General features: G+C 52.5%; 1 protein-coding gene across 4 annotated transcripts; it reads left to right on the top strand.

The window, feature by feature from the left end:
- On the top strand, window positions 57-26,336 carry FGD2 (FYVE, RhoGEF and PH domain containing 2). 4 transcript variants are annotated; one of them, XM_003128369.6, is made up of 16 exons: window positions 57-306; window positions 4,043-4,274; window positions 6,576-6,656; window positions 7,620-7,768; window positions 9,678-9,834; window positions 10,026-10,164; window positions 10,678-10,736; window positions 10,966-11,112; window positions 11,805-11,897; window positions 18,911-18,990; window positions 19,075-19,105; window positions 19,516-19,608; window positions 20,305-20,436; window positions 23,657-23,803; window positions 25,020-25,166; window positions 25,752-26,336. In XM_003128369.6, exons 1-16 carry the CDS (start codon window positions 239-241, stop codon window positions 25,965-25,967), a joined length of 1,971 nt encoding a protein of 656 aa, XP_003128417.2. In that variant the 5' UTR covers window positions 57-238; the 3' UTR covers window positions 25,968-26,336. The 4 variants fall into 4 exon arrangements, with proteins under 4 accessions (XP_003128417.2, XP_005665983.2, XP_013833325.2 ...); XM_005665926.3 differs by lacking the exon at window positions 6,576-6,656; XM_013977871.2 differs by lacking the exons at window positions 18,911-18,990; window positions 19,075-19,105.

A 27,809-nucleotide genomic window follows, 5' to 3' on the forward strand; every position in this document is an offset into this window, starting at 1 on the left:
GCCCAAGCAGGCTCCTCCCTCTTCGGGGAGCACAGGCCTTTCCCCTTCAGGGCTGTGGCTCTGGGACCACTTCCTCTTTGCTCACTGAGGAGCAGGGAGCAGGCCTGCTGAGCCCTGGGGAGGGACTCCAGGATGCCTTAGCCCATCTGTGACTGCAGGTGGGGTGGCTGAGTGTGCTGGTTGGAGACTTCCCTCCCTGCTTCAGGCACCACTGAGGGCCTCCCTGGAGCCCTGCAGGATGGAGGGGGCAAGTAAGGAGAAGCTGGCATCTGTGTCCAGTCTGGTGACTGTGTTTGAGAACAGCAGGTACGGGGTAGTGGAGGTGGGAAGGGTCACCACACCCAACTGGCAGTCTCCCTCCGGCTCCTCTGCCCACCCCTTGGGCAGTGCAGGCCCCCCAGTCGTCAGGCTCAGGAGCAGGGCCGGGGCCACCCTGGGCCTCACAGGGAGCAGTTCTCTCTCTGGGCCCTGTCCTGGTCACCTCCTCCTGTCTGGGCAGTGCCCATGTCCCTCAGTCATGGGTTCCTCAGGACATGGGAGAGTGCTGTTGGGCCACCGGGAACTGGGCAAGTGAGTGTGTGGGTTTTGATGTATTGAGCAGGGCCCAGATGTTTTGTGTAATTACGAGTGAGCGTGGGTGGACCAAAGGCCATGTTTGGGGTGCAGAACTCCACCCATTGTCCCTCCAGCAGAAATAATAGCTAATACTTATGAAGCCCTTACTCCTTATGCGTAGGATAACCATGCCATTTATCATTCAAACTGGGACACAATTGAAACTGAAAATGGATGCTGTCAAATTTTTTTGGTGGGAAGGAAGGGACAGTAGGAGAAAGACTGAGACTGTCTTGGGCAAACCAGAATGTCTGATCAGTCTACCTCTGGAGCACTGTTCTCAATGTGTTTGCTACTTATTTCATTTAATCATCTAACAGCCTACTGGGGGTAGGTTCCACCTCCAGCCCCATCTTACAGATGTGAAAGAGGAGGTGCAGAGAGGTGGAGAGGCCTTAAGTGCTTTAAGTTCATTGGCAGGGAGCAGTGCAGCGGCTTCCATTTGAAGGGGAAAGGCTGAACCAGGTGTGTGGAGGTCATTGTGTGTCTGTGTGTGACATGAATCCACTCTGCAGGCTTTTCTCGAGCCCAGGACTGTGTTAGGGACTGTGGCTGTCATAGGTAGTATTCTCTGGAAATGGAGACTCTGGGTGGAGATTTGCTGGAGAGGGTTTGGGGATAACACCTGAGGGGACGAGGGAGGCAGCATGGGGCACAGGGAGAAGTTGAACTGCCACAGAGGCCACAGCCTGTCCCAGAGACTTCTGGAGCTGGGGTGCACCTCGGGCTGTTCCAGTTGAGGCAAAGGGCTAGGTCCTTGTACCCCCACATGACTTGTCGTTGGTCGTAGACTTGACTTTAGATGAGGGTGCTCTCTTCCAGGGAGGGCTCTTCCCAGCAAGGGACCCAGTCAGTCACCCTTCAGCCATCGTTCCACCAGCAGCCAGGGGGAGAGCACCTCAGTCCTGAGAGGGTAGGGGTGGCACTGCACGGCATCAAATGGGAACCGCATTGGATGCAGGAACCCAAAGAATGGTCTTTGCCCAAAGGATTTCTATCTCTGATGCCAAGCTCATGAATGACCGTGATGCCAGGTCATGGACAATAGATAGCCTGGGAGGGGCCTAGATGCTCTGAGGACACTCAGAGCAGACAAAGCCTCCTGTGGGCTTCATGGTGGAGGTGGCATAGATGTGGACCTAGAAGGGAAGTTCAGCTTCCCGAGTAGGTGACCTGCCTTTCTTTTTTTTTTTTTTTTTTTCTTTTTTTTCTTTTTTTGTCTTTCTGCTTTTCTAGAGCCACTCCCACGGCATATGGAGGTTCCCAGGCTAGGGGTCTAATCGGAGCTACAGCCGCCGGCCTACAACAGAGCCACAGCAACGCGGGATCCAAGCCGCGTCTGCAACCTACACCACAGCTCACGGCAATGCTGGATCTTTAACTCACTGAGCAAGGCCAGGGATTGAACCTGCAACTCATGGTTCCTAGTCAGATTTGTTAACCACTGCGCCACGACGGGAACTCCTGACCTGCCTTTCTTAGGGGCCCTTGCCAGGCAGGTTTCTGTTCAGCACCAAGGACAGCTCTAGGTGCCACCTTCCCGGATCACCCCCGCCCCAGGTGAGGGAGATGGTACCATACCCCCAACATGCTAGCCATGCCCAGTGGGGAGACCCTAAGCCCATGTGCTCTGCCTAGACAACACCACCAGCAGGAGGAAGCAGCCCTCAGAGCAGAATGGGGCCAGAGGAGGCCTTGTCAGGAGGGTGAGAGTCACCCCTCACCGTGTGAGATGCCCTCATGCCAGCTGCCTTGGCCTAGGCTTTCTTGTGAGGTCTTAGCTGATCACCATAGGTCTTGTGAGCACCTTAGCTGATCTGAAACTGAGGGGTGAAGAGGAAACAGAAGCTGGCCTGGGGCACTTGGAGAAAAATGCAGAAGCTGAAACCAAATGTAGAACAGAAAGCTTGAGAATCAGCTAATTCCATGAGCAAAGATCCGTGGACTGAGAAAACTGGCATTGGGGCATCAGAGAGGGTGGAAAGGTCAATGGGGATCCATGGCAGACTGGGTCCCAATCCTCTCTCTGCCATCAACCTGTGTGTTGTTGTGGGGCAGGTCACATTGACTCTCTGCACCTGTTTCTCCTTGGCTCACATGGGGAGGGGCAGTTTAGGGTACAGGCTCAAGAGCCAGTCTGCAGGATCTGAACCTCACCTCTGCCACCCCCTTGCTGCAAGTTACTTATCCTCTCTGTACCTAACTGCAAAATGGGGTAATGAAAAACTTCCTCACACAGCTTTGAAGGTTTTGTACTTTTCTGGTCCTCCACTTCCTAGCCAGCTTTCAGAAAGGTGCCCAGTCTTTGTGCTGTCATTTCAAACTTTTCCACACCAAAGGGAAAGAGGTACAGCCCAAGATGTTGGATAAATTCAGTGACAGTGGCCTCTGTTATCTAAAGAATTTAACTGGCCTGCAGGAGTTCCCTTTGTGGCTCAGCGATAATGAACCCGACTTGTATCCATGAGGATGTGGGTTCAATTCCTGGCCCCGCTCAGTGAGTTAAAGGTCCTGCATTGCCGCAAGCTGTGATGTAGGTCACAGATGCAGTTCTGATTCAACCCCTGGCCTGAGAACCTCCATATGCTACAGGTATGGCCTAGAAAAAAATTTTTTTTAACTGGGCTGCAGACCAGTAGGTGGTGTAACAAAACTACACTGTGAAAGCCCACCCCTGGGGGAATAGGAAGCTCATCCCGGGCTGGCTTTTCCCACCACTAGATATATGGAGGGCATAGCTCCCACTGAAAAGCTCCAGCTTTATCAGCTCTGCCCTCCCTTTACAGTGTTCCATAGCTCCCACCTTCCCGTGATGCATCGGTTACTAAGGTTCTAGGGGCTTTCCTGCTACAGAGACTAAGAACAGAAGTGAGGTCCACAGATGCAGGGATCTGGGAGGGGGACTTAAAATCTGCTATGTGCAGAAGTTCCTGGTGTGGCTTAGCGGTAACAAACCTGACTAGTATCCATGAGTACGCAAGTTCAATCCTTGGCCTCCCTCAGTGGGTTAAGGATTTGGCATTGCTGTGGCTGTGGTGTAGGACAGCAGCCATAGCTCTGATTGGACCCCTTGCCTGGAAATTTACATATGCTGCGAGTGCGGCCCTAAAAAAGCAAAAACAAAAACAAAAACACAAAAAACAAAAAACCCCTCCTATGTGCTGAAGAAAGGGTTCCTGGCTGCATTTTGAACAGGGAAGTGTGCAGTTCCCCAGAGAACAAACACAGCCTCCGCTGACTCATTTTGAAGACTTGAGTTCCCCCCAAAAAAGGTATTGGGGAAGGAAGCAGCAGTCTCAGTAGACTCTGCCTGCAAACCGGGCAGGGATTTGCATGATTTGCCCCCAAATCCCCCCTCCTGGGGAGGTGCTAGTCTCCTCCCTGCTGTACAGACCGGAAACTCTCAGGTCTGCTCTCTTCTCCTCAGGACCTCAGGAGCAGCACCCAGAGTACACAGGCAGGAGGCCCAGCATCACCGCCCTGGGTGCAGGCCTCCCTCTCCTGCAGAATCGTGGGAGAGGCCCACCGTGGGGGAGGCCCTGGAGTCTGAGCCCAGGACAGTCAGCAGGAGGTACCTGAACTCCCTGAAGAACAAGCTGTCCAGTGGGGCCTGGAGAAAATCTTGCCAGCCTGGGACCTGCCCCAGCCCAGGGACTCAGGTGCCAGAGGGCTGGGGTAGAAGCGGGGAGTTGGGAGGTGCCTCCATTGACCACACATCCTCTCCCTGCCAGAGCCAGCACTCCCCCGGGTGGTGCTCTTATGTGACCAGAGATCACCTGAAAACTAGGTTCACCCCCCACCTTTTGATTAAGCGTCTACTATGCTCCCCACTGCTGGCATTTCCCATACCCCTCACTGTAGGAGGAGCCTTTTAGGCAAAGACATTGAAACTCTGGAGTTCCCGCCCGTTGTGGCTCAGCAGGTTAAGAACCTGACTAGTAACCATTACTGTGCAGATTCAGTCCCTGACCTCGCTCAGTGGGTTAAGGGTCTGGCGTTGCCGAAAGCTGTGGTGTAGGTTGCAGACATGCTTGGATCTGGTGTTGCAGTGGCTGTGACGTAGTCCGGCAGCTTTAGCTCTGATTCAGCCCCTAACCCAGGAACTCCCATTTGCTGCAGCTGTGGCCCTAAAAAGACAAAAAAAAAAAAAAAAAAAAAAAAAAAAAAGAAGGAAGGGAGGGAGGAAAGAAAGAAAAGGAAATAGTAACTCTGACAGTTTAGGAAACTTGTCCAAGGCCACACAGCCTGCAACCTGATGTGACCAGTGGTGGCCCAACTTTACCCACTGAAGAAGGCAACAGCTCCAACCTGAAACAGAGGTTGCAGCCAACTCCTGCCCTTAGACAGACCCTGGGCAGGTTGCCTCCCTTCTCTGGGTTTTAGTTTTCCTGTCTGTGAACTTTAAGGTTATGCGTTCTGGAGCCAGAATACCAGGGTTCCTGTCCCAGCTCCTCTGCTTTCTGTGTGACTTTGGGCACGTTTGCTTTAACCCCTTTGTGCTTGTCTCCTCATTTATAAAATGGGGATGGTGATCATAACAGTACCTACTGTGTGTACTGGTTATCAATTGCTACATAATAAACTACCCTGCAATGGGAGTTCCCATTGTAGCTCAGTGGGTTAAGAACCCACAACTATCCATGAGGACGCAGGTTTGATCCCTGTCCTCACTCAGTGGGTTAAGGATCCGGTGCTGCTGTGGCTGTGACGGAGGCCAGCAGCTACAGCTCCAATTCAACCCCTAGCCTGGGAACATCCATATGCCACTAGTGCGACCCTGAAAAGAAAAGAAAAAAACGACCTCACAATGTAGTGGCCAAAAGTTTATTATTTCTGACAGTTTGGGGGTCGACTGGAATGCTATTGGGTGGTTTTTCTGTGGGTCTCGCTTGAAGTTTGTCTTAGTTGGCTCTGGCTGCCATAACAAAGCACCACAGACTAGGTGACTTAAACAACAGAAGTGCATTTTCTCACAGCTCTAGAGACTGGAAGTCCAAGATTGAGTGGCGGGGGTGGTTTCTGGCAAGGCTCCCTTCCTGGCTTGTAGAAGGCCACCTGCTCACCGTGTCTTCACATAACCTTTTCTCTGTACACCTGCTCGCCTGGGATCCTTTCCTCTTCTTATAAGGACACCAGCCGTCATGGATTAGACCCTATCTAAAGTTAACCCTAACTTTAAAGGCCCTATCTCCAAATATAGTCGCATTGGAGGTTAGGGCTTCAACGTATTAATTTGGGACCACGATTCAGTCTATAACTGGGGTCTCTCAGGTGGCTACAGTCAGATGTTGGCTGGGGTGGAAAAGCCCAAGATAGTTCCTCTATCAGGGCTGGTGACTGGGCAGGTGGGATGCAGGCATGGCTGGGCCCTGGCTCGCTCTCTCTACATAGTCCCAGGGCCTTTCCTCCCCGTGTGGCCTCTCCTTCAGGGAAGCCAGACCTCCAGATGTGGTAATTCATGGCTCCCAAGAGCATCAGTGGAAGCTTCCAGTCCTTTTTTTTTTTCTTTTTTGGTTTTTAGTGCCACACTTGAAGCATATGGAAGTTCCCAGGCTAGGGACTGAATTGGAGCCTCAGCTGCCGGCCCTCACCACAGACACAGCCATGCCAGAACGGAACCAAGTCTGTGACCTACACCACGGCTCATGGCAACGCTGGATCCTTAACCCACTGAGCGAGGCCAGGGATCGAACCCACATCTTCATGGATACTAGTTTGGGTTTGTTACCGCTGAGCCACAACAGGAACTGCATCCAGCCCTCTTAAGTCTTAGGCCAGAACTGGCACAGCCTCACTCTGCCCCATTGTCTCAGTCAAACCCATTCCAGCACCAGCCCAGGTGCATGGCAGGAGGGCGTGAAGCCCAGGACATACGTTTCACGGGGCATCTTTGGAGACTGCTCCCATCAAAGGAGACCGAAGTGACCCTCTCCTTCTTTCTCCCCGCAACTCCCCTGCAGGAGCCTGAGGAGAAGAGAATTGTCCAGGAGCTGCTGGAGACTGAGCAGGCCTATGTGGCCCGCCTCCACCTGCTAGACCAGGCCAGTGGCCAGGACACCTCTCCTGAGCCCCAGCACCTGGGTGTCCTCACCCCGCCCCCGCTCCCCCTTCTGACCCAGCTGCAGGGAGAGAGTTAGGAGCTCAGAATTTGTCTCTAGGAAGCTTTAGTCCTTTAACCTCATTGGCTAGAGTTTGGGACTTGGCTTATTAGCATCACTCCTGATTCCACTCCCGGCGCCTGGGCTGGAGTCACGTAGGAGGGTACATGGCAGGCATTCTTCCCGGGCCCCACACAGCATCCTCCTCTATCATCCCAGCAGCCAACATCCTCACCATTGTTAGTCCTTCACACTTTTTTTTTTTTTTTTTTTTTTGCTTTTCAGGGCTGTACCTGTGCCATATGGAGGTTTCCAGGCTGGGAGTTGAATCATAACTGTAGCTGTGGGCCTACACCACAGCCACAGCAACGCCAGATCTGAGCTGTGTCTGCGACCTACACCACAGCTCATGGCAACGTGGATCCTTAACTCACTGAGCGAGGCCAGGAGTGAATCTGAGTCCTCCTGTATCCTAGTCAGATTCATTTCTGCTGAGCCACGACGGGAACTCAGTAGCCCTTCACACGTTATTAAGGAAGCTTAAGGTGAGGGGGTTAAGTCACTGAGCATCAGCAGTGGGTTCTTGAGTCTGGTGAAGTCCAAGACCTTGACAGATACAAAATGGGCCCATTTCTGATGTTCCTCAGTAGCCAGCCTTTGGACAAGTCCCTATGTCTCCAGGCCTTGGTTTGTCCATCTGTAAAGTGGCCAGAATACAATCTTCCCTGCCTGTCTCTTCCTAGAGTTGTTTTGAGGGTGATGGGAGATTAAGGAGGTGGAGGCATTCAGCAAGCTGGAGAGGGGTCCCAAAGCCCCCGGGACTGTGCTTGTCTCCCCCTGGGCTGGTATTAGGGGTGGGGGAGCTCCCTCCCTGCCGCAAGCCCAGTGACCCAGCGGCGGCTGTAGGTGTTCTTCCAGGAGCTGCTGAAGGAGGCCCGCAGCAGCAAGGCCTTCCCTGAGGATGTGGTCAGGCTCATCTTCTCCAACATCTCCTCCATCTACCAGTTCCATGCGCAGTTCTTCCTCCCAGAGCTGCAGCGGAGGCTGGATGACTGGTAAGTCCAGCAGGAGCCCCAGAGGCTGCCTGGCCTGATTGGGGTGCAGCCCCCAGGGCACTAGGCTTGGCCTATTAGGGCCCTGCCCTCACTGTGGGGCTAGACTCTCCTCCTCTGGGCTTGGTCTGGCTGCACAACAAGGGGCTTGGACGAGGCCTTGTGTGTATGTGTGTGTCCTGGAGAAGCAGGCAGATCAGGTCCTCACTAGGCTGAGTGACTTAGGAGGCAGTAGAGATAAGCAGCACTGAGGGCTTCCACCATGTCCTGCCTTGGGGTTTACTCCTGTTAACTTCAGATCAGTCCACTGTGTGATGATGGTATCATGGCTATTCGAGAAACCCTCTCTATTTTCAGTGATGATCACTAATGTATCTAGTGGTGAAATTAGTATCTTGTCAAAGAAATGGGATGTCCTTTAAAATTCTTTGGCAGGAGTTTCCGCTGTGGTTCAGCGGAAACGAATCTGACTAGCATCCATGAGGACGCAGGTTCTATCCCTGGCCTTGCTCATTGGGTTAAGAATCTGGCATTGCCCGTGAGCTGTGGTATAGGTCGCAGATACTGCTCAGATCCCACATTGCTATGGCTGTGGCATAGGCCAGAGGCTACAGCTCCAATTCAACCCCTAGCCTAGGAACGTCCATAATGCCATGGGTACAGCTCTAAAAAAAGACGAAAACAGGAGTTCCTGTTGTGGCCCAGTGGTTAACGAATCCGACTAGGAACCATGAGGTTGCAGGTTCAATCCCTGGCCTTGCTCAGTGGGTTAAGGATCCAGCGTTGTCGTGAGCTGTGGTGTAGGTCGCAGACGCTGCTTGGATCCCGTGTTGCTGTGGCTCTGGCGTAGGCTGGTGGCTACGGCTCTGATTAGATCCCTAGCCTGGGAACCTCCATAAGCCGAGGGAGTGGCCCTAGAAATGGCCAAAAGACAAAAAAAAAATTCTTTGGCAAAGAAGAATGTTAGTAATTGTTAAATCCCGTGATGGATATATAGGGGTTCATTATTATATTCTTTTTGCTGTATGATTGCTTAAAATTTTTTGCAATAAATTTTATTTTGAAAAGGCAACCCTTGGGAGTTCCCCTTGTGGCTCAGCAGGTTAAGAACCTGACTAGTATCCGTGAGGATGCGGGTCCAATCCCTGGGCTCGCTCAGTGGGTTAAGGATCTAGCATTGCCATGAGCTGTGGTGTAAGCTGCAGATGCAACTCAGATCTGCCATTGCTGTGGCTGTGGTGTAGATCGGCCAGCTGCAGCTCCAGTTCAGCCCCCTAGCCTGGGAACTTCCATATGCCTTGGGTGTGGCCCTAAAAAAAGAAAAAGAAAAGGCAGCCCCATGGGCCCCTCTGTACCATCATGCCCACTTTTACAGTTGGGAAAATGAAGGTACAGAGAGGCTAGATAATTGGTCCAAGATCACACAGCAATAGTAAGTGGTGCAGTTGGGCATCAGACTCAGGGAGGGCAGCTCCAGATAACAGACCTTTTTTTATCTCTCTGAGATGGGCCACTGACTGGCCTCTCTGCCCCCACATGGCGGTGTGAGAATTAAATGAGATGAGACACACGGCGGGTCTAGGGTAGCGTTTGGCCTGTGGCCCTTGTTACTGTTACATGAAGAAGCATCAGCTGGCTATCGAACATCACCTGTCGTGGGCCTGACACTGTGCTGGGCCTTCAGGGGAACCCAGTTCCCCGAAGTGGGGGAGAGTAGCACCTGCCCTCAGGGGGTCCCAGTCTAAGGGGGGTGAACCACACTGTGTAAAGATGACGTGCCCCCATTTCCACACCTGGAAGTGCTGTGCAAGGCTCTTTGGGGGTTTGGGGGAGCCTAGCCTCACCTGATGCTGCCTGGAGTCAAGGGAAGAGATCCCCGGGCTGAGGGCCGTACCAAGTGCCCCTTCCTCAGGACAACCACCCCCCGCATCGGCGACGTGATCCAGAAGCTGGCCCCCTTCCTGAAGATGTACAGTGAGTATGTCAAGAACTTCGAGCGAGCCATTGAGCTGCTGGCCACCTGGACTGACAAGTCACCACCCTTCCAGGAGGTCATCACCCGCATTCAGGTGAGGTGGGGGTGGGGATGGAGCAGAACCTGCACTGCCAGCCTCCGCCCTCCTGGCGGGGGGTGGGGGTGTGCAGCTCCCCCAGTTCAGCTGCTTACACCTGCCCTGCCCACTCCCCAACCCTCAGGGGCAGCCAGCCCCAGCCCTCCCCCCTTTCACCCCTCAATCTTCCTCCCCACTCCCTCCCCAAGAGCAGCGAGGCCTCGGGCAGCCTGACCCTGCAGCATCACATGCTGGAACCTGTGCAGAGAATCCCACGCTATGAGCTGCTGCTCAAGGAGTACGTCCAGAAGCTGCCAGCCCAGGCCCCAGACCTGGCTGATGCCCAGAGTGAGGACACCCCAGGGAATCCAGGGGCTGGGAGGCTCCAACCACTCCCCGAGTTTATGGTGTACCACTCCCCAAATTTATGGCATATTTATGGGGGAGATTTGAGCCCCACACAACCATCAGCGTTGACTCTTGGTGCTTCAGAGACATTACCTAGAGCATTATCATTTTTTATAGACACTAAGGCCCAGAGAGGTTAAGTGACTCGCTCAAGTTCACACAAGCTAGAAAGGAGCAGAGCTAGCATTTGAAGCCATGCCTGCACCCTCTAGATCTGGGGAACAGTGACAATCACAGAAGCCAACTGCCCAAGCCCTGTCTTTCAGTGGCTTCTCCTCTCTCCACCCTGGGTGGAAAATGGCCCCCATCATTCAGACACCCCATATGCCAGGCTACAGGGGTAGGGCCGCTCCTGGAATTGCTCATGGCGGGCCCTAAGACTACTTGGTTAAGCCCCAAGGACCTCCTGCCTCAGGTTTTCAGGGGGTAACTCTGACCCTGCCCCCATTCCAGAAGCCCTCAACATGATCTTCTCAGCTGCTCAGCACTCCAACGCAGCCATCACTGAGATGGTGAGCACCCCAGCCCTCGGATGGGGAGCAGTGGGCATCCACTGGGGCCCCTCACCTCCTCCCTACATCTCTACCCCATCCCACCCAGATTTCTACATCCGCCCATCCTCCCATCCTGGCCCAGGACTGCCCGCCTCCTCATACCCTGTCCCTGTCCACACAAGGCAAACCTTCCCGAAGCAGGCGGGCCTTGCCCGGCCTTGGCTGAGGGTATACCTCCTGTACCCAGGAGCGGCTACAGGAACTGTGGGAAGTGTACCAGCGCCTGGGCCTGGAGGACGACATAGTGGACCCCTCCAATACCCTCCTCCGCGAAGGCCCTGTCCTCAAAATCTCCTTCCGCCGCAACGGCCCCATGGAGCGCTACCTCTTCCTGGTAGGGAAATGCTGGGGGCCCGCCAACACTGGGGAGGGAAGTCCACAGACCCCTCTGCCCCAGGTCCTGCCTGCCTGGCATCTACCTGGCACAACAGGAACCTGCCTGTTTCTCTATCCTTTACTGCTTTGGCACCCAGGTGACTTGGAACAAGTCACATGCTGCCTCCAGGCCTCAGGGATTCCCAACTGAGGGGTTCCCAGATGTGCCCTCGGAAGCAAGAGTCAGAACTTGAACTTCGTCTGTTTGGCAGCAAAGCCTGTACTATTACAATGTGCTCTGTAGAGTGCACAGCAGGAAGGAGTTAGGTTGGCTGCTAAAAGAACTGCCTGGGTTTGTGCTAAAGAAGCCAGGGCTTCTGGAGATCTGAAACTGGTCCCACTTGGAGGTTGAGGAGGGGAGGTTTGAGCCCCCACCGCCTTTGGCCACCATGAGAAAGGCCACAGGCTTCACAGGTTTCAAAGGTCAGCTGTGGTCCCTTAATGCCCAGGGCCGGGGCAGCCCTTCCGTGACCATCTTAGTTGGACTGGGGCTGGACAAACCCTTCCTTACCAACCTGTGATGTCCTTTGAACTGGCCCAGGGCGTGGCAAGAGGGGAGGGAGATTGGGGGGATGGGGCTCAGCCAGCTCCCAGGGAAGCCACCTGCCCCCGCAGCCGCTGTGCACTCACTCATGCTGGTGTCTCCTGCAGTTCAACAACATGCTGCTCTACTGTGTGCCCCGGGTCATCCAGGTGGGCGCCCACTTCCAGGTCAGGACTCGCATCGACGTGGCTGGAATGAAGGTGAGAGGGACCCCAACCACCGTCAGGCTTCATCCGAGGTGGGACCAAGTTTAGGGGGTGGCAGGAGGGGCCAACCCCAGTCTCAGTCTGGAAACCCCGGTGTTTCAGGGCAGGGGCCAATGCAGAAGTGGGAGAGTTTGGGGATTAGACCTCTCTCACATGCGCTTCCAGCCTTCATGTCCACAGCCCTGCCTCGCTCTCAGTCTCACTCTGTTTTCCCTACCATCTATACCAGGGCTTTGAAAATTGTAATATGTGCATGAGTCCCCTGGGAGTCTTATTAAAATGTGGGTGCTGATGCAGTAGGTCTGAAGCGGGGCCTGAGATTCTGCATTTCTTTTTTCTTTCTTTTTTTTGTCTTTTTAGGGCTGCACCTGCAGCATATGGAGGTTCCCAAGCTAGGGGTCCAGTCGGAGCTGTAGCCGCTGGCCTACACCACAGCCACAGCAATGTCAAATCTGAGCTGCGCCTGAGACCTATAGCACAGTTCACGGCAATGCTGGATCCTTAACCCACTGAGCAAGGCCAGGGATCGAACCTGAGTCCCCATGGATGCTAGTCGGGTTCATTAAGTACTGAGCCATGACGGGAACTCCAGATGCTGCATTTCTAACCAGCTCCTAGGTGACGCCGCTACTGCAGCTCCCCATGCTTTGAATAGGAAAGGTCTACACTGTCAGCTCAGCTGCCGACTTGGGTGTGTCCCCATCCAGAAACAGCCACAAATGAGTGGGGGTGGCAGTCCATAACAGTGCCCACTGACTGGGCAGTCACTGTGGGTTGGGCCTTGCATCATCCCATTGGGTCCTCGTAGCAGCCCTGTGATGGGGGGGGTGTTCTCCCCTCCATGTTTTTGGTTTTTAAAAATCACTTAAAAATAATAATTTTATTACCTAAAAATATAGATAATACACATTCTAAAATCAAACTATACCAAATATATATATGCAATCAGGAGTTCCGTGGTGGTGCAGTGGGTTAAGGATCTGGTATTATCACTTCAGTGGCATGGGTCACTTCTGTGGCATGGGTTCGAAACCTAGCCTGGAACTTCCACATGCCAAGGGCGTGGCCAAAAAAAAAAAATATATATATATATATATATACATATATATGAAATCAAATGTCTCCTCCTGACTCCATCCCCTGGATCCCTTTCCTTGAGGCAGCCTTTGCTGCTTCTTTTCTTTTTTTTAATTTGATTGGGGTATAGTTGATTTACAGTGTTGTATTAGCTTCAGGTTTGTAGCAAAGTGAATCAGTTATACATATACACATATCTATTATTTTTTTCCCATACAGATTATTACAGAACATTGAGTAGATTTCCCTGTGCTGTACAGCACATCTTTGTTAGTTATCTGTTCTGCACACAGTACTGTGTATATTAAATTCCATTCTCCCAGTTTATCCTTTACTCCTTCATGATATCTCTTTTGGTAACAATGAGTTTGATTTTGAAGAGTATGAGTTTGTTTCTGTTTTATAAATAAGTTCTTTTGTATCATTTTTATTAGATTCCACATATAGGTGATATCATTTGGTATTTGTCTTCCTCTGTCTGACTTCACTTAGTATGATAATCTCTAGGTCCATCCATGTTGCTACAAATGGCATTATTTCATTCTTTTTATGGCTTAGTAATATTCCATTGCATGTATGTACCACATCTTCTTTATCCATTCCTCTGTCAGTGGACATTTAGGTTGCTTTCGTGTCTTGGCTATTGTGAATGGTACTGCAGTGAACATTGGGGTGCGTGTATCTTTTTGAATTGTGATTTTCTCTGGATAGATGTCCTGGAGTGGGGTTGCTGGGTCATATGACAGTTCTACATTTAGTTTTTTGTTTTGTTTTTCTTTTTGTTTTTTGCTTTTTAGGGCTACACCTGCAGCACATGGAGGTTCCCAAGCTAGGAGTCCAATCAGAGCTACAGCCACCAGCCTATGCCAGAGCCACAGCAACGCAGGATCCAAGCCATGGCTGTGACCTACATCACAGCTCATGGCAATGCCAGATCCTTAACCCACTGAGTGAGGCCAGGACTCAAACCTGAAACCTCATGGTTCCTAGTCAAATTCTTTTCCACTGTGCCACAGCGGAAACCTCTATATTTAGTTTTTTAAGGAACCTCCATCCTGTTCTTCATATTGGTTGTACCAGTTTACATTCCCACCAACAGTATAGGAGGGTTCCCTTTTCTCCACACCCTCTCCAGCGTTTGTTGGTTGTAGACTTTCTTTTTCTGGCTACACCTGTGGCATATGGAAATTCCTGGGCCAGGGATTGAATCTGAGCTGCAGGGGGATCAACCCAAGCTGCTGCAGTTGGATTCTTAACCCACTGCACCTCACCAGGAACTCTTTTTTTTTTTTTTTTTTTTTTTTTTTTTTGTCTTTTTGCCTTTTCTGGGGCTGCTCCTATGTCCTACGGCATATGGAGGTTCCCAGGCTAGGGGTCTAATCGGAGCTGTAGCCGCCGGCCTATACCAGAGCCACAGCAACACAGGATCCAAGCCATGGCCGCGACCTACACCACAGCTCATGGCAACGCTGGATCCTTAACCCACTGAGTAAGGTCAGGGATCGAACCCACAACCTCATAGTTCCTAGTCGGATTCGTTAACCACTGAGCCACGACAGGAACTCCAGGAACTCTTGTTTGTAGACTTTTTGATGATGGCCAGCCTTTGTTTCTTATGAGGACTGCCAGAGGTAGTCTTTGCATTTACAAACTAATAATATATTCATTATGGTTTCCTTACTTTTGTTTCACATAAACAATGAGACTATTTTCTACATACTATTCTGCACTTGCCCTTTTTTTTTCCTTTTCGGCTGCCCCTTGGCATATGGAGTTCCCAGGCCAGGGATCAAATCCAAGCTTCAGTTGCAACCCACACCCTAGCTGCAGGAACACTGGATCCTTTAACCCGCTGTGCTAGGCAGGGGATCGAACCTGCATCCCGGTGCTGCAGAGACTCTGTGGATCTCATTGCACCACAGTAGGATATCCTGCACTTGCCTTTTTTAACTAACGGTAAATTCTGGAGATGGTTGCACTCTGTGCCTTAGAGGCATCCCTGTCCTTTTGCATGGCTGCATAGTATCAGTGTGTGGATGTACCAATTTGTCCAGCCAGTCCTCTCCTGACGAATATTTAGATTGTTCTCAGTTGTCAGTGTCTGCAGATGAGACTACAGTGAAAAACTGTGTACGTTTTGCCAGTGTGTGAATATATCTGCAGTTAATCCCATTTTTAAAAATAGGGCCATAAAGTGATACGTCCAAACAACGAGATATTACTCAGTGATCAAAAGAAATAAGCTATTGGGAGTGCCCTTATGGTACAGCAATTTAAGGATCCAGTGTTGTCTTGGATCACGGCTGTGTTGAGGGTTTGATCCCTGGCCCCAGAACTTATGTATGTCAAGGCGGGGGGTCGGGGGGCAACCCAAGAAAAAAAAGAGAGAGTTATTAGGTCATAAAAAGACATGGAGGAAACTTAAATGCATATTACTAAGTGAAAGAAGCCAATCTAAAAAGGCTACATACATACATACCATGTATATACACTATATGTTTCCAATGACATGATATTCTGGCAAAGGCAAAACTATGGAGACAATAAGTGGTTCCCAGGTGTTGAGGGAAGGGAGGGATGAGGGAGGGAGGAACAGGTGGGATTTTAAGGGCAGTGAAACTGCTTTGTGTGGTTCTGTAATGCTAGAGTCCATTTATCCAAACCCACAGGATGTACTGCACCAAGAGTGAACCCTAATGTAGACTGTGAACTTTGGGTAACAGTGATGTGTCAAGGTAGATTTGTTGATTCTAACAAATGTAGCATTCTGTTGGGGAATTTTATTTATTTATTTATTTATTTTTGCTTTTTAGGGCTGCACTCGCGGCATATGAAGGTTCCCATACCAGAGGTCCAATTGGAGCTACAGCTGCTAGCCTACACTACAGCCACAGCAACACCAGATCTGAGCTTCGTCTGCCACTTACACCACAGCTCACAGTAAGGCCAGATCCTTAACCCACTGAGCGAGGCCAGGGAGTGAACCTGCAACCTCATGGATCCTAGTCAGGTTCGTTAATTGCTGAGCCACCACGGGAACTCGGGGAAATGTCATTAATGGGGAAGACTGTGCATCTGTGAGCACAGGGGCTGCGCAGAAATCTCTGTACCTTCCTCTCAATTTTGTTGTGAACCTAAAACTGATCTAAAAAATTAAAACCTTCTAAAAATGTATTTCTAAAAAAGCCAAGGTCCAGAATGTTAAGTAACCTGCTGGGGTCACACAGCAAATCCTGGTTTACATGCTCAAACTCAGGTGTAAGAGATTCCAGAGCCTCTATCCTCAAGCACCGTACTGTATACGATTTCCTACTGAGGCTTCAACCCAGAGGGATAAAGCATAGGGCAGAATTGCAACTCTAGTGGAGGAAATGGTGTGGGAACCTTCTTGACCACCCCTCTCTGGTCACCCCTAAGTGCAGGTGGCTGGGGCTTGAAGAAGCAGAGGTCAGATCTGGCCCATCTTGGTACTTTTCCGTCTCCACATTCCCTATCCTATTGCCCCAACGCCACCCCATCTCCCAGCATCTGCCCCAAGAGGAGGCTGCAGGCAGGACTGGAGCCAGAACACACCCTCCTCGTATACCCCCTGAGCCCCTGAGAGCCCCCAGCAGGAGGTACTTGTCCTTGCTCCTGACTGAGTCTGCCTGGCATTTGGGGCTGAATCAAGGGCCTGGGGGTGGGATGCAAACCTGAGGGGGATGAGGGCTAATGGAGGGACATGGGGACCTACTGGGGGGTGGGGGTCACAGCCCTTTCCCCACACCTCAGCTCACTGAGGTCTTTTGGGAATGCAGATGAGCCCCCCCTCCCACCTGTAGCATCCAGCTCTCCTTCCTAAAGTGGCCAGAATATCTCAGAGGCCAGGGTGCGTGCAAGCTTGTATATCTGGCAGCCTTGATGAGTAAGACTGAGAAAGTCAGGTTATGGAGAATTACAGAGAAATGGAGATTGGCAGCACTGTCTGGGGACTGGCAGAGAAAAAAGAGGCAGAGATCGACAGATAAAAAAGCCAAGAAATAGACCAAAACAGAAAGAGAAAAAGAGAGAACGGCCTGAGAGTGTCAGATACTCAGGCTGTATGATGGGGGCTCACAGACCCGGTGTGCGTGCCTGGTTCCTGGCATCTGCTGGTCTCAGTGAACAGGGTCCCTGCAGGGCGTGTCTGGTGCTCTGGTGGCTGCACAGCACCCTCTGCTGGATGGCATGAGCCCAGCAGGTGCAAAGCTGTTTACCCACCTGCGTTTCTGAGTCTGAGGTTTTGGAGGCAGGTCTGGTCTTTGACCACCAGAAAGTTCCCACTGGCCTGTGACCCCCTGGCCTCTGCCTTCCTAAGTATCAAGGAGGTCTAGTTCTCAGCAGCTAGTTCTCCCCCAGGGTCCGACTTGGTCCAGTTGTGCTGTCCTGCACAGGGCCAACCTAAGAAGAAGGAAGGGGTGCAAGCACGTACATATACTTGGCATCTCCATGGACAGCTGTGCAAGTTGTGCACTGCAAGAGCACGCCTCGTTTGAGATGAGCACAGCTCCCCCACAGCTGGCCGCGTAGATTGTATATTTACCATTCTCCTTGTCCAGCAGATGGCAGTCAAGCGTCTGGTTCAACAAAATCCGACTATTATGCCAGTTTGCCAACAGATGTCAGTAAAGTGTTTTGAGGAAGGAGTATCTTTTTAAAACTAGCACAAAGACACAGTACAGGCTGGCAGGGGCCTGAACTGATCCAGAGTCTGGTGGTTGAGCCTAGGCTCTGGGAATTGTCCTCTAGAAACCTCCATCTTGCCCCTCTGCCGTGGTGGCCCCTCAGGTCAGGGGCTCTCCCAGAAACCCATTTTCTATTAAAAGCATCATATTTCTTCCTAGCTGTGGTCTCCAAACCTTAGATTTCCCCCTTTAGTCCCTCTCCCCCTCCCTTATTCAGTCAGTTGTGGCATCTGGCCAGATTTCCTGATATTGTCTCTCTCCCCAGGTGCAGGCAGGCCCTGGGCAAGCCTCGACCATTCTGAGTATCACTTCCTACCTGGCCTCTGGGCTGCTGGTTTGTCCCATTTTCCCCAGACCCAGCCCTTTGACCTTCTCGCCCAGCGGCTGGAGCTGCTTTCCCGGAACACCTCTCTCCACAGAAGCTTCTCTGTTTATAAGCCCTCAGAGCCTCCCCATTGTCAAGAGTAACACGTGCAAATCACTTCGGCCCCTTCTAGAGGGAGGGGCTATGAGAGGGGTAGACTAGGCCTGGAGTCATGCTCTCTGGGTGGGATGGGCTGCCTGAAGGTGTAACAAGGCCTGGTTATCTCATGGCAGGGCCCCAGCAGAGGGCCCCAAGGGTCAGGTGGATTCAGTGACAACAGAGTTCCCCCATGCTGGGCCCTGGGGCTCTGGGTCTGTGTCTTAGCCACTCTTGTGACTCTCTCTCCACTGCCTGGGGGAGGTCTGTGCTTGCAGGGCTCTAGCAGTGGGGCCGAAATAGATGTGCTCCTCCCTTACCCTTGGGGACTAAAAGCCTGAGTTTGAATCTTCATTCTGCTCCTTATTTATTTACTGATTTAGTTTTGCTTTTTAGGGCTGCACCCTCCGCATATAGAAGTTTCTAGGTTAGGGATCAAAAAATCAGAGCTACAGCTGCCGGCCTACACCCCAACCGCAGCCACGCAGGATCCAGGCCGAATCTGTGACCGATGTCACAGCTCAGGGCAGCACGGGATCCTTAGCCCATTGAGTGAGGCCAGGGATTGAATCTGCATCCTCATGGGTACCAGTCAGGTTCATTACCACCAAGCTACACTGGGAACTCCCAGAAGGTGTTGAACAAGCTCACTGCCCTGTCTCTTGAATTCGAATTGTCCCTGGCATGCAGTCCACCTCCCTTCACCCACGGTGCCTGTGGAGAGGGGGTGGTGAGGCTGAGAGGTCTCTCCCTCCCTTTCTGAGCAGGTTCGAGAGCTGACTGACGCCGAGTTCCCCCACTCCTTCCTGGTGTCCGGGAAGCAGCGCACCCTGGAGCTGCAGGCCCGGTAGGCAGGCGGCTGAGGGCTGGGCGAGACGGGAACACAGGGAGGGGCTGCTCTTCTCAACATGTGTGTTCACTTTCCGAGCAGGTCCCAGGAGGAAATGATCTCCTGGATGCAGGTATCAGAACGCTCCAGGGCCCCTAGGATTCTGACTCCCTACCCAAGCTGAGGGAGAGAGGGGTGCAGTGTGTGTGTGTGTGTGTGTGTGTGTGTGTGTGTGTGTGTGCTGCTGCTACTCCCTGCTCTTCCTCAGAGTTGCTCTCTGGTACTTTGGATACAGATCTGAGTTCACATCTTAGTGCCTCTCACTGCCCAGCTGGTGGCCTGGGGCAGGTCACTTAATGTCTCTGAACCTCAGTTTTCACATCTGTTACCTGGGGCTAATAGTTTCTCCCCCTTTAAAAAAGCCAATGTGCCCTGGAACCTAGTGCCCGGTACCCAGTAGGCTTTTAGCAACGTTTGCGGAATGTGTGGACGGATGCACAAATGAGCGCACCCTCCCTGCCTCCCTCCTTGACCCCCCCCCAGGCCTGCCAAGCAGCCATTGACCAAATCGAGAAGCGGAATGAAACCTTCAAGGCTGCAGCCCAGGGCCCTGAGGGAGACGCCCAGGAGCAGGAGGTAAATGAAGGCACCCCTTCCCTCCCGGAGCTGCCAGCCTCCCCCAGGACAGATCCCGCCTCTTTGCTCTGCCCAAGCCAGCTTGGAGGCCAGGATGTGCCCCCACCATGAGTGATTTGAAAGGACCAGGGGACGCCCACTCACCCCAGTTTCACCCTGCTCAGAAACCCAATGCCAAAGACTCCCCTATTAGCCAGAAATTTCTTTGGGAGCCTCTATATGCAACTATCCATAGGGAGGATTTCACATCTATGTGTATAAGTCTGGCTTCAGGGAGTGGGGTGTGTGTGTGTGTGTGTGTGTGTGTGTGTGTGTGTGCGCGCGTGCGCGCGCGTGCACGCGCGCGCGCGCATGCACACACAGGTTTGGGTCTGGAAATGGCCTGAATAAACATGAGACAAAGGGAAGGTGGAGGGCAGGTGGGGTGGTAGTTATGGAGAATGTCTAAGACTTGATTTCAGGTCTGAGCTCTGAACTCTGGCCTGCTGGGTGTCTTTGCTGAGTCCCTTGACCTCTCTGGGCCTCAGTATGAAATAGGGCTCATAGCAACCAACTTCGTGGTCCTTAGCAGTTCAGTCAGCTTCATGTAGAGGTCACAGCACACAGAATCCCTGCCCCAGGCAGCTGGGCAGAGAGCCCAGGGCCTCCAGGAGCAGATAGAGGGGGTCCTGAGGTGCCCACCCTCTTGTCCCACAGCTGCAGTCCAAGGAACTGGGCCTCCGGGCGCCGCAGTGGATCCGAGACAAGATGGTGACCATGTGCATGCGCTGCCAGGAGCCCTTCAACGCCCTGACGCGGCGGCGCCACCACTGCCGGGCCTGCGGCTACGTGAGTACTCCACCCGGCCTCGGCCTTCCAGCTCAGTCTCCCCTCCCTGCCAGCTCCTCCCACTTCAACCAGAGCAGCCAAACGCTCTGGGCACTACCTCCGTGCCAGGCATGTGAGTGACCTCGCTTGACCCCACGGTGCCCACCTGTGAAGCAGGTCAGTTCTCATCCCCATCTGCAGATGGGACCTGAGGTGCAGACCAGTTAAACCACTCCCTTGAGACACCCCTCAAAGCTGACCCTGAAAAGTCACCTGCCTCCTTACCAAGACTCCCGGGCCCAGGACCAGAAATGGTCTCCAGTTCCAGGGTGTGGGGCACCCAAACCCATCAGACCCTCTCAGGCCTTGCACCCACCACCTCCCTAGCCTGCACCTGCTATGCACTCACCCCTCGCCATCCTGTCTTCTTCTTCTTCTTCTTTTTTTATTTTTGGTCTTTTTTAGGGCCATACCCGGGGCATATGAAGGTTCCCAGGCTAGAGGTCAGATTGGAGCTACAGCTGCCGCCAGCCTACGCCACAGTCAGGGGAACGCTGGACCCTTAACCCACTGAGCAAAGCCAGGGATCGAACTTGCATCCTCATGGATGCTAATCAGATCCGTTTCTGCTGAGCCACAAGGGGAACTCCGCCATCCGGTCTCCTCGACCGACCTCAGCTAACATCCCCTCCTCAGCGCTCCAGCACCTGGTCAGTTCTGCTGCTGACTCTATCCGCCAGGTCCAGGCCTCAGTTTCCTCCCCTGTACAATGGGGATTATGCATCCCTAACCTCAGGGTGGTGCTGAGGACTCCACCAAAGCAGGTTCACCCTTCCCCTCTCCCTGCCCTCCTTTGCTTTCCCCTCCTCCGTCACTCCAGCAAAGCTCACGCAGAGGAAAAGCCACAGCTGATTGAGGAAGGAACCGTGTCCACTCCCTCTTATCAGCTCAGGCCCAGTTATCAGAGGCAGATCTTGCTTCGCTTTTTAAGCACCTGCTGTACTCGAGCTGTTCTCTGTTGACGTTACAAGCTTCTGCATTTACTCTGCAAACAGGAAAGCCCTTTACGGCCTTAGTCTTTAATGACCTCAGAGGATGGGAGACCAGCTGGGCCGGTTGGGGCCAGTCAGGGAGGTGTCCCCAAAATGTGTTAAACTGCAATCAGAACATGAAGGAAATTTCTAGGACTAGGACACACCCATGTTCAGATGTGAGTGAATTCCATCCCAGAGCCAAATAGAAAGGATCTGGTGATTCCCTACCATTGTTGGGAAGTCACATCAGTAAAATAGGACTCGAGTTGGTTCCCACTTGCCACTTGTACCTTCAAAATTATTTTAAAATAGTTGGAGTTCCTGTTGTGGCTCAGCAGATTAAAAACCCGACTTAGTATCCATGAGGACGCAGGTTCAATCCCTGACCTTGCTCAGCGGGTTAAGGATCCGGCAATGCCATGAGCTGTGGTGTAGCTCACAGGTTCGGCTCGGATCTGGCATGGCTGTGGCTGTGGCGTAGAGCTGCAGCTCCAATTTGACTCCTAGCCTGGGAACTTCCACATGCTTCAAGTGTGGCCATAAAAATAACAACAAAACCAAAACAATTATTTAAAATAGTTAAATACAAAGAAGCACAAAGACCAATATAACAACACCCAATATAACAAAACCCATGGACCTGCCTTCCAGGTACAAGAAGGTAACAAAATATTCTGAAAACTAAATGAAATGAAATGTATGATCCTTGATCAAGTCCTTGGTGGAAAAAACAGAACCAGATACAGAAGTCGTTGATGGGACCTTTGGGGGAAAAGTTGATCATGTGGTGTACATAGATCGTAATGTTGTCTCACTGTTAACTACCCAGAGTGTGATGGTGACATTGCTGATAGGAGAATGCCCTTGGTCTTAGGAGAGGGTGAGAGGGTGACATGATGACTATAATTTATATTCAAATGGTTCAGGAAAAATATATATATATACATACAGAGAGAGTAGAGAAATCAAATGTGGCAAAAAATATTCACATTTGATGAATTTGGTGGGGGGGTATTACTGTATTATTCTTTCAACTTGTCTTCAGGCTTGAAATTTTTCAAAATAAAGTCATTTTTCAATGGCTTTTTATTTTGAAAATACACACTAATAATATTTTTAAATTTAAATTGCAATAAAAAATAAAACACTGCCAAGGGAGCTGAAGCCCTGTGTGGGGCTGTGTGTGGCACCCTTGGCCCGATCCTGGGGTTTCTCGTGCCTGTGCGAACCTTTGTACTGAGTGAGTCATCCTTTCGGTGGTTGGGTGCCCAGTTTCAGCCTCCCCGCCTGCCAGACTGGGATCCTGGCAAGGGTGGGGCAAGCCCAGCCCTCTCCTGCTGGTCCCTCCCTGGCCACGTGCTGTGCTGGGCACATAGATGACTAACCCTTCCTCCTCCTCTCTGTCTCCTGTCCCCCATTTCCAATCCCACATCCGGGACTCGCCCTGACACCCCCCGTATTCTCGGAAGTCATCCTGCAGGACCTGCATTTCTCCCCTCATCTTCTCAGGCCTCTTTCACCTGGTCTCCCCAGCATGATCCACCACTGGGCTTCTCTGAGGTGGGATGGGGGACAGGCGCCACTCCACAGTCCATACTATGGCAGGTCTTCCTGGCAGAAACCACCAGCCTATCATTTCTGTATCAGAACATGCTTAACTCTAGGATCGTGTGGGCTGCGAAATCTCCATAAGTCTTAATGCTAAACTGGAGAACTGTAAAGATAGGCCGTTTGGGGAGGGCAGCCACTGCCAGTGGCCCCCCACGTCACTGCCCCCTCGTTGCAGGTGAAGGTAGACGTGCCAGTACTGGTCACCTGGTGGGTGAGGGGTCAAGGGAGACGCAGAGGGAGGAGAGCCTGGGGAGAATGAATTAGATGCAAGGGGTGTGGGCAGGGCAGGCCCCTGGGAGAGTAGCTGTCCTCACAGAGGGAGAACCTGAAGGGAGAAGGTCGAGCTCCTGTAGGTCAGGGGGGTGGTGAGGGCAGGTCTCAGCCCTTAGCCAGGGGGCCCAGAGCCCGTGTGCTCCTCCTGCACCGCAGCTGCCACCAAGGACACCCATCCCTGCCTCCCTCCCTCTCCTGAAGCTTCCTTTTGCTCCCTCCGGTTCCTGGTTGCTCTCACATTCCCACCTCCTGGGCCAAGGCACACACAGGGATCTCCGTGCCTCCGCTCGGCCCCCAAGCCCCTCCTGCCCATCCTCCCCCAGGTGGTATGCGGCAGGTGCTCTGACTACCGGGCTGAGCTCAAGTATGATGACAACAGGCCCAACCGCGTCTGCTTCGACTGCTACACATTCCTCACTGGCAACGTGATCCCTGAGGACAAGGAGGACAAGAGGCGAGGCATCCTGGAGGTGAGGGTGAAGGTGTGCAGGGCCCCAGGGGCTGGCGCTGTCCTCGGTGCTGGGGAACAAGCCTGCCGTGGTCACTCTCCATCTCTCTCTGCCCACAGACACCCCCTTTACCCCATCACCCCCCTAAAACAGAACAGAACTTACATCGACACAGAAGCAACTTCTGGCTCCAGGATGTTGTCCAGGCTTTTGGTCTCTCCCCTGTGTCCCCATCCAGTAACCACTGGGCCTCTAAGGACCACTCCTGCTCATGTCCCCGGCCCTGCCTCAGCAGACCCAGGAGCTGGAGAGCTGGTGTGACTGATTCTCTTTCTCAGATGGGGACACTGAGTCTCCAGGTCAGGGTGCCACTACAGGGAAGAGAGAGCCTGTGGACTCCTTTCTAATGAGAAGGAATTTCATGGACCAACTGGTTCCATCCCACAGAGACCCAGACCCAGGGAAGTGACCCTTCCCAAGTCACACAGAGAGTTAGGAGCCAGCTCTCTGATCTTTGCCACACATGCTCTCTGCTGCCCTTGGGCCTGAGTCACTCCCCACCCCCATAGGTGTCCCCAGGCTACTCCCGCTGCTGGTCAGCACCTCTAGGGCACTGGCTGGTGCTGTAGATATAGTGTTACCCAGCTCTACCCAGCCGAGACGGGGACCTGTCTCAGCTTTGTGCTGTTAGATACAGGGTTACCCAGTCCAGACATTGGTACACCGGTTCCCACCACCCCTCTGCCCCTCCCTCATTAAACCTGGCTGACATCCTTCATTCGGCCTCTAGGAGGTGGGAGAAGACCCCAGCCTATTCCAGCTGTACTCAGCTCCCAGCTTCCTGGGATTCCTTTCCAATGACATCTGCCCAGGCTCCAATCCTCACCTATTCTTTTAGGCCCAGCCCTGCCCACATCCGCCCTGATCGCCAGGCCACACAGCTTGCTCCTGGAGAGAGGGGGTGGTCTGCCCCTTTTCAGGCTCTAATTTTGATCCCTGGGGAGACTGACTGCTGATAAGCCCTCCAGCACCTGCCCTGAGTTCAGGCTGCCTGGGCTTTGTCCTCGGCTCTGCCACTAGCCAGCTGTGAGACTACAAGTCTGTGGCGGGGAAACCTCTCAGAGCCTTGGGAACAAATAACGCCTCCTTGGAGGATTAGAAATAATGTTTTCTAATGACTGACGTCTGTCACCAAGCGGGCGGTCTGTTCCCTGACGGTCCCTCTCTCTGATTTTAGAAAGGATCTGTGATGGGTTCCGAGCAGAGCCTAATGTGCAGCTTCCTCCAGCTCCTTGGGGACAAGTGGGGCAAGAGTGGGCCCCGGGGCTGGTGTGTGATCCCCCGGGACGACCCCCTGGTGCTCTATGTCTACGCTGCCCCTCAGGTAACGCCACCCTGCCCCCCCAGACCTTGGCCTTCTGTGTGTGTGTGTGTGTGTGTGTGTGTGTGTGTGTGTGTGTGTTGGGGTGGGGGAGGGAAGGGCGGACCCCATAAGTCAAATGAGGAACTGAGCCTCAGCAAGGACCAGGTTCCCTAGAATGGCAGGATCAGTGGCTTTCAGAGCTGGGCCCAGACTCCAGGTAATGACAGTGTTCCCCTCAGGGGGTGACCAGATCTCTTCCTCAATGCCCTCCCACCAGCCCAAGCGCTTCGTGGGTGTTTAGGGGGCAAGAGGTAGGAGTGGGGCTGTTACTTCCACCTGGCTTGCTTTCTTTCTTTTTTTTCCTTTTTTTGGCTGCCCTGTGGTATATGGAGTTCCCAGGCCAGGGATCAGACCCGAGCCACAGTTGTGACCTAAGCTGCAGCTGCAGCTTAACTCGCTTCGCTGTGCCGGGTCAGGGATTGAACCTGCGACCCAGTGCCCCCAAGACGGCACCGTTGTGCCACAGAGGGATCGCTCTGCATGGCTCTCTGAGGCAGCAGTATGGGGTGGGGGGACAGCAGCCCTCAGCTCTCTTCTCTCTCCCAGGACATGCGGGCTCATGCCTCCATCCCCCTGTTGGGCTACCAGGTGACTGCTGGGCCCCAGGGGGACCCCCGGGTCTTCCAGCTGCAACAGTCAGGCCAGTTCTACATCTTCAAGGCCGAAACTGAGGAGCTGAAGGGCCGCTGGGTGAAGGCCATGGAGCGAGCGGCCAGTGGCTGGAGCCCTGGGGAGCCCAGTGACGGGGACCTCTCCGACTGAGGCACCGCTGGCCATGCTCCCCTTGGAGCCCCTCTCCTGCCATGGGCTGTCGCTTTGGCTGACCCACCACCCCAAGCTGAGTTTTCAAATAACAGGTTTCTATTTGTGCTCGAACTGTGTCTTGGTTTGGAATTGAGAAAACGTGGGTCTGTTCCTTTGGGGAGGGGGTGACAGAGCATCCCAGTTTGCCCAGGGCTAAGGGGATTCCTGGGATGTGGGACTTTCAGCGCTAAAACTGGGAAAGTCCCAGGTAACCCAGGACTGTTGGTCACATGTATGGTTCTCAGCTTGGGCTTCACATAAGTGTCACCTGGGGAGCTTTAAAAAATACCGATGGAAAAAATAAATAAACTGAAAATTCAAAAAATACCAGTGCCTCTATTGATCACCAAAAACTTGTGCTTTGACTAGCCTGGGATTCGGGGGCATGAGTATGTTTTAGGGGTGCCCACGTGAGTCTGATTTGCAGCCTGGGTTACCTGGATGAAGAAGAAAGCAAGCAAACTACTACCGAGTGCCAAGCATGAGGGTAATAATAATAATAACGATATCAACTATAATAAAAACATTAAAAGAATAAATATCAAACATCTACTGGAGCAGGCCCTGGTCTAGGTGTTTCTACATAGATTATCTTGTTTTTGCCCTCAGGACTTTGTCCTCATTTTCCAGATAAGGACACTGAGTCTCAGAGATGTTTAGTCATTGGCTGACGGTCACACAGTTGGTGGATGCCAGAGCCCTGTCCATCAGGTAGCAGGGCATTGGCTGAGCAGGAGCTTGTCTGGCCCTCTGGCTGGTGTATGAGGCTGCTTTTTCATAGGAGACCAGCAGGGGGTGGCAGTGACCAGCAGGCCACATCCAGGGGCCCCAGCCTGGGCCCTGACACCTGAAGGAGGTTCCATCAGGCCCAGCCGCTGCTAGGCTCTGCCTCTGAAACAGGCAAGTCAGAGATCTTTGCCCCCTTCCAGGCACAGCAGTTTATCCCCCAACCTGAGATCACATCCCTTCTGTAAATTTTTTTTCTTTTCTTTTCTTTTTAGGCCTGCACCTGTGGCATATGGAAATTCCCAGGCTAGGAGTCTAATCAGAGCTGTAGCTGCCGGCCTACACCACAGCCACAGCAACGCCATATCCAAACTGCGACTGCGACCTACACCACAGTTCATGGCAATGCTAGATCCTTAACCCGCTGAGCAAGGCCAGGGATTGAACCTGCGTCCTCATGGATACTACTCAGGTTGGTTTCCACTGAGCCACGACGGGAACTCCTAAAGTAATTTTTTAAAGCCCAAGAAAACCTAATTGGCACAATCTTTCTGGGGACCAGGCTGGCCTGACCGTAAGTCCATTCTTTCATTCAACAAATATTTGTTAAGCATCTCCTATGAGGCAAATGCAGTTCCTATACTGGAATAAAGCTGTGAAAAAGACAGACACAATTTCCGCCTTTCTGGAGATTTTCTTATTCAGAAAATAAGTACACAGGAGTTCCTGTTGTGGCTCAGTGGTTAATGAACCTGACTAGCATCCATGAGGACGAAGCTTCGATCCTTGGCCTCACTCAGTGGGTTAAGGATCTGGTGTTGCTGTGGCTGTGGCATAAGCCGGTGGCTATAGCTCTGATTCGACCCCTAGCCTGGGAACCTCCATACGCCACAGGTGCGGTCCTAAAAAAGAGAAAAGACAAAAAAAATAAATAAATAAAAATAAGTACATAAAGGAGTTCTCTTGTGGTGCAGTGGGTTAAGGGCCTGGCATTGTCACTGCAGCAGCTTGGTCACTGCTATGACACAGGTTTGATCCCTGGCCTGGGAACTTCCACATGCTGTGGGCACAGCA

The sequence above is a fragment of the Sus scrofa genome, chromosome 7 (genome assembly GCF_000003025.6).
Source record: "Sus scrofa isolate TJ Tabasco breed Duroc chromosome 7, Sscrofa11.1, whole genome shotgun sequence".
Lineage (NCBI taxonomy): Eukaryota > Metazoa > Chordata > Mammalia > Artiodactyla > Suidae > Sus > Sus scrofa.

What these genes read in the sequence shown, in the direction of transcription:
- FGD2 (XM_003128369.6), top strand. Translation starts at nt 239, where the DNA reads ATGGAGGGGGCAAGTAAGGAGAAGCTGGCATCTGTGTCCAGTCTGGTG. An exon ending in TGGAGCGCTACCTCTTCCTG is followed by an intron (nt 11,113 to 11,804) that starts GTAGGGAAATGC and finishes TGTCTCCTGCAG; the next exon opens with TTCAACAACATGCTGCTCTA. An exon ending in TCGACGTGGCTGGAATGAAG is followed by an intron (nt 11,898 to 18,910) that starts GTGAGAGGGACC and finishes CTTTCTGAGCAG; the next exon opens with GTTCGAGAGCTGACTGACGC.